The following is a 7,737-nucleotide window of genomic DNA, read 5'->3' on the forward strand; positions in this document are numbered from 1 at the left end:
TCTGAGCGACCCTCTTACACTTGTCATATGATACACCTTACAAGTACAACCATAAATTTGATTTGGTTCACTTTACCCGTGAAACTTTGTACTTTACAACGTTCCTTCTCCCTTTACTTGATATGTTTGACTCCAGTTTTTTCTTAGTTACCAGTGTCATATCACATATTTTCTCTCTAACTAAAACCAAAATTACACGTTTCTTTCAAACTATAGTTTAGTTACCTGTAAAAATTTAGTATAATGTTCACCGAACTATGATTAATTTACAATGATTTGTATAGAAACATATGTTGTTGTCTGAATTTTGAACCCAAAAATCAAACTTGAGACTGAAGCATGTTAAACCTAGGTCATGGACCAATATGGTGATATTTTAGATAAATCTGACATACTGGTTGAGAGAAACTTCTTGTTTTAGTTTCAAGCTCAACTTTTGGGTTCAAAATTCAGACAACCTATTTTTTAACTTCCAAAAATGCCAGTAAATCGAGCGTAATTCACTGACAATCTATTGGCATACGATTTGAGAGAAACCTTCTATTTTAATTTTAGTTGTGAGGAGGGAGAAATGACATAACAGAGGGGAGAAAATATGCGATGTGGCACCACTGACTAGGACAAAACTGTAGCCAAACAGGTCAAAACCGGCTAAATAAGGAAGAAGGGTTTTCATAGTTCAGAGGGGTAAACTGCAAAGCAAAGTTTGGTATTGTATAGTACACTCGGACAAGTTTAGGGAGTGCTATGGACTTCTCTCATCACACTGTTGGCTATCTAGACAGGGCAACAGAGCATTATCCAACTTAAGAAGCAATCACTAAACAAAATGCAGCCACTCGAAAGGTTGCATACAGACCCAGGGATGCTCCGAAAGGTTTCATAAATCTCAGTCACCTGAAATTGCACCTTGGTTTGTCTAAATTTATACTTTCCAGATCATGCAACTTCAGTGCAAGTTTGAATGGATAGCTGATATACAAAAAGTTAGATGAGATGTGAATTGTTGGATGTTGGTCCAAAGGCTTAAAAAGGCGACTGAGGTATATAAATATTTGAAGCAACTTACAAAATATACACTCCCAAAGTATTTGTTTTATACTGAAGCCAGCTACTCCTATTTAGGTTTAATGTATTGTGCAGGGGCATTACTTTAGGGCTAACAGCAATTCAGATATGCACAATAAGAATTGACCACTGCGTTAAACACTTTTGAAGCATTGCACGCATATGCAAGATGGCGATGTTCATCTTCTGTAAACTAGACAGAACCAAATAGACATGTTTGCTCGGAGTTTTACACCAAATCCATTATTCAATCAGTAATGACCACTTCCAAGTTCCAAAATTATGAACATCCACCTCGTTGCTGTCGACTGTAATCAACCTACACTAAATGGCCATGAATCTGGTATTGTTCATCAGTAGAATTGAGGTTATACACACCAAAGCACACCTCCAGAATCCTCTTCTAGTCACTCACTGCCCACTCAGCTTTCACCGGCTCCTTGCCGGCACAGGCAGCGTCGTAAGCATCGCCGAGGCCCGGGATACATTCCTCGAAGGGGACAACGAACTTCTCCAAGAACTTCTCCTCCGTCGGCGCCACCACGTTGAAGAAGCACCGGTCTTCCTCGATCAGCCGCCTCTGCTTGAGGAGCTTCACCACGAGATGCCGGGGCATGAGCCTCCTCTCGAGGCTGTACATGAGCAGCACCGACCGGCGCGCGATGTACTGCGGCTCCAGCCCGACCTCCTTGACCAGGAACTCGGCGTTGCGGCGCAGCCTCTCCTCGGAGGCGACCAGGATCCGCGGCGCCTTGCTGATGGCCAGGCTCACCTCCTCCTTCGACCACCCCAGCGTCTCCCTGAGGACGGCGATCTTGGCGTCCACCTTCTCCTGGCCGATGCAGCCGGCGGTGGAGATCGCGTGCCGGAACATCTGGGAGCCCGGTGGCACGCCGAGCTCAATGGCCCGCCTGACGGAGTCCTGGACGTACTCGGGGTGCATGGTGACCAGACGCGGCGCGGCCACGAGCAGCTTGGAAATATCACAAGCACTTAGCCCGCATTGCCTGAGGAAGGAGACGTTGGGCTCGACCACCTTCTCGAGGTCGGAGGTGAGGAGCCAGTAGTTCCAGTCGCTGGCCTGTAGCAGCCTCTCCGGGGAGCCGAACAGGGGGAGCCAGAACTGCACCTTGGACACGAAGCTGCGGCAGAGGAAGTAGCGGCCGGCGATCTTGGCGAGGCGGGCGACCTGGGAGGTGGAGAGGCCGAGGGCGCGGAGCTCCGCGGAGATGGGCGCGAGGGAGCGCTCGATGCGGGCGCAGAGGATGCGCGGGTTGGAGGCGACGGCGGCGGCGACCTCCTTGGGGGAGAAGCCGAGGCCGTCGAGGAATGCGAGGACGGCGTCGGGGTTGGAGGCGGACTTGAGGTGGGCGAGGTTCTTGGAGGCCTTGACGGCCTGCGGCTGGGTGAGGTGGCAGTTGGCGACGAGGTAGTCCTCGACGGCGAAGCTGTTTCCCGGAGTGGTGGCAGCGCCGGCGGCGGTGGCGACGTGGGGGATACGGAGGCGGAGGCGGAGGCGGCAGCGGGCAGAGAAGTGGACGGCGGCGAGCGGACCGGCGGCGAGGAAGAGGATAGGCATGGGGGAGTGGAGACGTGGCGCGGAGGGAGTGGCCATTTTTGACCGGGATGCGTAATCCGCAGCCGCAGCTGCTAGCCGCGGTGCTGTAGCGTGCTGCGTGCGCGAGCGCGAGCGAGTGGATACTGGATAGATAGCTTTACTCGTTCATTGAGACATTGACTAATTTTCTGTATCTGGACCATGCAAGACAGAGATAGAGAAGTAGTACAACGCGCTGGAAATCGAAAAGTTTACCCAAAAGGGATTTCCCCGCTTTGTATTCCAAATCAACCAACTAACATTGTACACATCGCGACGCTGGGCGAGCAGACATCAAGCCCAAAGACAGAAAAGAAGAAGAAACAAATGCCAACAATGGCAGCTCGACAAAGCGCGGAAGGCCCGCCACCGCTGCGCCCTCCGGAAACACCCCACCACAGCTCGAGGCTCCAAGTGCCGCGTACCAAGCAGCACCTCCAAGAAGGTATGCGACGCTGACGACACTGCTGTCCGGACGAGTCCTAGGGTTTCGACCGGTATGCGAAGGAAAGTGAGGGATGGCTACCACCGACACCCTTCAAGAAGGAATGGTGGCACCCACCGGTGTCACCGCATCGGGATCGGACGAACCGGCAAGGATTCCTCCCACACACCAAACATCACCGCCCATCCGGAGCCTACCATCCAAACCACCGCCCAATGCGCCATCGCGCTTGCGCACTGTCGCGGTAGCCGACGGACACGGCAGCAGGGCATACCAGGCCATCCCTGGCCCGAAACGGGTCCGCTAAGCCCCACCGGCCATGCAAGTAGTAACAAATTTCTTTGAGTGGTATCCATGAAAAAAGGCAAGATATTTCTGAACCAGGCTTTTGCCCCGCTTTGTCGACAAAGCAACAATAGAATAAAGTACACGATTAGGTGATGAGGTGACCCACATATAACTCCGATCGCAGGATAACCGGACCATGCAGAACACATGCTACCGAAAGAAAACACAGAAAAATCTAAGTGCAACGCCACACTAAGCCTCAGAACACCTAAGCCCCACAACAACGTCCTCGGGAGGGAGGACGACGCTAAGTGTCACCGCTGTTGTGTCCACACTGGAAAAGGATCTTCACCTGGGACCCTGACATTAAGAGGAGCTCCACGATGACGTCTTTAAGAAGGGAGTGGCACCCATGAGCGTCACCGTTGTTGTGTCCACACTAGAAAAGGATCTTCACCTGGGACCCTGACATTAAGAGGAGCTCCACGATGACGTCTTTAAGAAGGGAGTGACACCCATGAGCGTCGCCGCCGTTGCTGCCAAAGCGTGGAACTTTCGCTTGGTAGCTCCCGTGTGCCACCACGAGGTCTACAAGACAAGTGCGACGAATTCAGATCCTCGGATTCGGGTCGGGGCGTCGCCACTCACAAACAGAGAGCACGCCAAGGCCACCCATCGCTACACCTCTCTCCGCCCACACGACCAACAGGGAAAGCCACCAACGCTTTCATGGAACTCGCCTGGGAGCCAACCATGTTGACTGCCATGCGGGGCCGCCACCTCGGCATCCATGTCCGAGACACCACCACCCGCTCACATCATAATGCACCAACCATAGCAGGAAGAGTAGAACGCGTCTCCTTCCACTCCTAGCCTGACATCAGATAAGGATCAGGGTCAAACCCTCCAGGGTGGAAGGCGCCGACGCCTGCGTCGCCAGCTACTCACACTGGACTAGGGAAGACACAACCCCATGACTACCGACGACCGTCATAGAGTAAGATCGCACGACCCCATGCTTGTGGCCATCGACGTCGACGGTGTCCTAGACTAGGGGGCACTCACCACGTCATCTCCCGATCAGAGGGCTGGGGCGAGGACCCCCATGGTGGTTCACTAATGGGCCACTTCAAGAAGCCCATGACATATACGAGGAAAGATTCCACAAGACTTGGTGATCAAGACAAGGACTCCTCTACACTGACGTATCCGACGAGGATTCTAGCTACCCCAGGCCTCCGATACATTATATAAGCCGCGACTAGGCTAGTCAATGGATATATTCCAGATCATTACGATCACAATTACACCCACCTAGCCTTAGGGTTAGAACAAAACTTACGATCTCGAGGTAGATCAAGCTTGTACTCGATACACAATCATCAATACAATCAAATCAGGACATAGGGTATTATCACTTCGAGAGGGCCCGGACCTGGGTAAATACTGTCTCACTTGTCGTTTGTTACCCATAGATCCGAGATCCACAAATCAGGACCCCCTGCCCCGAGGTCTGCCGGTTTTACCACCGGTAGACGTCGATCTACCCGACAAGGTAACGATGCCCCAACCACCACCATCAACCACGACACCCACGGGTAGAGGGACCTCATTGCCTATGGGAACCACCAGGACCGAGCCACCATCGCCTACCAGGAGTGGGAGCTCCGCCCAATCAGATCCGCCCAAGCACGAGCTCCAAGTCCAGTCCATCTACACCTCGCGAGCAGCTTGTCGTGGTTCTAAGTCTGACAGTAGAATGGGGGTAGGTATGAGGAGGCAAGATCCTAGCTACGGTGAAGTTGTGCATGCAAGATTTATGAGTTCAGGCCTTCTCGGAGAAAGTAACAGCCCTACGTCTTGGTGCCCAGAGGCTGGTTGATTGGATTATGCGTGAAGTTACAGGGGGTGCGAACCCTTGTCCCAGAGGAGGGGGTGTCTTATATAGAGTGCGCCAGGACCCCAGCCATCCCCCGTTACATAGGGTTTAATGTACATAAAGATGAGGCATTACCGGTAACATCAGTAATAAAGTCATATAACTGATCGTTAATGCTGCAGAGTGAATGCCCGACCGTTGCTATCTAGAGTGACTTTAGACCTTCCATACTCCGAGTGGTTCTTTTACGGCCGAGTGATGATATACTAGTCGAATGGAATTGGGATATCCGAGTGGAGATGTTGGTCGAGTGTTCATGCACTGAGGTGATTCGAGTCGGTAGAATTTGCTGTCTTTTGATTGTCTTTGACTGTAGGGCAGTGTTCTTGGGTGGGGTGCTTAGATCAGGTCTATTACCATACCCTAGGTACACGACATCATCATTAGCCCCCGAATGGTTCTGGGTTCGAGTGGAAAATGGAGTTGATGATGGTTCCGACCCAACCTTTATGCTGCGGAAGCATATTACTGGATTGGTGAACCATGCAACAGCTTCGACTTCGTTTTGAGTCGCCTTGAACCATTCAGAGATTGTCGAGTGAAATTTCTGCTGATGAGTTTCGACTGCTAGTGTTGCATAAAATCTTCGGTATGATTGGCTGCTCTGCCGTTTCCGGATCTGGCGGGGATTCAAAATTTGGGGAAGCACATGGGGCGAAGAGGGTCGTGGTAATCGGAGTAGATTAGACAGGGCCACCTTTTTCGCCACGTACTGCGCACGTGCCTATTGCGGGATTTGACAAGATCGTTTGGGTCCACCAGTCAGTCACTCGGGGAACGGGGCCATATAAGGCGGGGCCGATGCTTTCACATTGTGCGCCCCATTCTCCCCTTTCCTCCTCTGCTCCACTTTGCTTCTGCCTCTGCTCTCGGTGCCGCCGCCCAGCCCGAGCTCGATCTACCGCAATGGGGAAGGACAAGACCGTTGCTCTGGAGCGCACAAAGAAGGCGACGGCGAAAGCGAAGGGGAAGAAGATGAGCCGGGGCGGGTCGTCGTCGAGATCTACTCTGCCGCCCGGCTGGATTCAGGGTGACTGGATCCGGTCGACGATCTTGAAAGAAGACATGGAGGATCTGGTTGACGGGGGGCTGATCGCCCACGAGTCCTGGCGGATTCCTGGGGATGAGACCGAGCCGCGACCGCAAGAGGGTGAGTGTGTCCTCCTTGCGACCCATGTCGACCGCGGTTTTTCTTTGCCTCCCCATCCTTTCTTCCGGGGTTTTCTGGACTTCTTTGGAGCCCAGCTTCATCACTTTTCCCCCAATACTATCACATACCTCGCTGCTTATGTGTCCATGTGCGAGAACTTTCTAGGTTGTCGACCGCACTGGGGCCTCTTCAAACACATTTTTCACCTGCCGCTCTCAGTCGGTAAAAAAGGCCAATCCGAGTGATGAGAGGACACATGTGATCCATATGTGTGGGGTTTTAGGGATCCAGATGAGAAACAAAAGCACTTTCCCTGCCATGATTCTTCTCGAGTCAGTCAGGGGGTGGCAGTCGACCTGGTTCTATTGTAAGGATGAATTGACCCCGGGTTAGTCGTCTGGTCTTCCTCCGTTTTCCACCGAGCGAGTCGAGAAGCCTTCTCCCTTGAGAGTGACTCAAGCGAAGAAAGAGGAGGTTGCTATGCTGGTTGAGCGAGTGGTCCAACTTTTCCGCGACGACGTGATTAGCATGGATTTGTTAGAAGCATTTCTAAGTCGATGCATCCAGCCGCTCCAAGCTCGTGACCATCCAATGTGGATGTACTCGGGCGTTGAGGACAACACTCGAATCCACCCAGAGGAAGTCAACGAGGAGACGGTGGCGCTGTGGTTGCAAGGCATCACTGGGAATAAGGACAACCCCAGGGGGTCCAGGAGGGTCTCCACTCGACAACACCACTGAACCTGACAAGGTCCAATTCTTTCCTTCCGAGTGTATCTTGCTCTGATATGTGTTAGCTCTTGAAACTGATTGATATCCACTCGACTCTATCCTTTGCAGATCTTTACTGAAATGTACTCGATGCCCAACGAAGAGCAGGAGCAGGAGGGAGAGGTGAGCGGGGGTGACAGCGGCGACTGGCACTCTGATGGAGGAGGAGACAAGGAGAGCGAGGACTCGAGCAGTGGCGAGGAGGTCGACTCTCCGCCTCGCACAGAAAGGCGCTGCAAACAGAGGCAGGATCCAGCAAACATTCGGGGCAAAACGACTCCTCCGACTGGACAACCCTTAAAGCGTACTCGGACGTCTTCTCCTGTGCCGACTGAAAAAGCTCCTAAGCAGCCCAAAGTTGTGACGTCAAAACCCCGGAAGGCTCTGCCCAAGATTAAAGTGTCTGTCCCCATCGCTTCTGGGTAATTACTGAGCTCAACTCTTTAGTTTTTGCATGACTCAAACTTTGGTCGATTCAC

General features: G+C 52.3%; 1 protein-coding gene across 1 annotated transcript; it reads right to left on the reverse strand.

Moving 5' to 3' along the window:
• Positions 1 to 1,229: 1,229 nt before the first annotated feature.
• LOC123128361 (transcription termination factor MTERF8, chloroplastic) lies at positions 1,230 to 2,803 on the reverse strand. The gene has a single exon (XM_044548343.1). The coding sequence runs from the start codon at positions 2,681 to 2,683 to the stop codon at positions 1,472 to 1,474; it is 1,212 nt and encodes a 403-aa protein (XP_044404278.1). The 5' UTR covers positions 2,684 to 2,803; the 3' UTR covers positions 1,230 to 1,471.
• Positions 2,804 to 7,737: the final 4,934 nt, after the last annotated feature.

This window comes from Triticum aestivum, chromosome 6A (assembly GCF_018294505.1).
Source record: "Triticum aestivum cultivar Chinese Spring chromosome 6A, IWGSC CS RefSeq v2.1, whole genome shotgun sequence".
NCBI lineage: Eukaryota > Viridiplantae > Streptophyta > Magnoliopsida > Poales > Poaceae > Triticum > Triticum aestivum.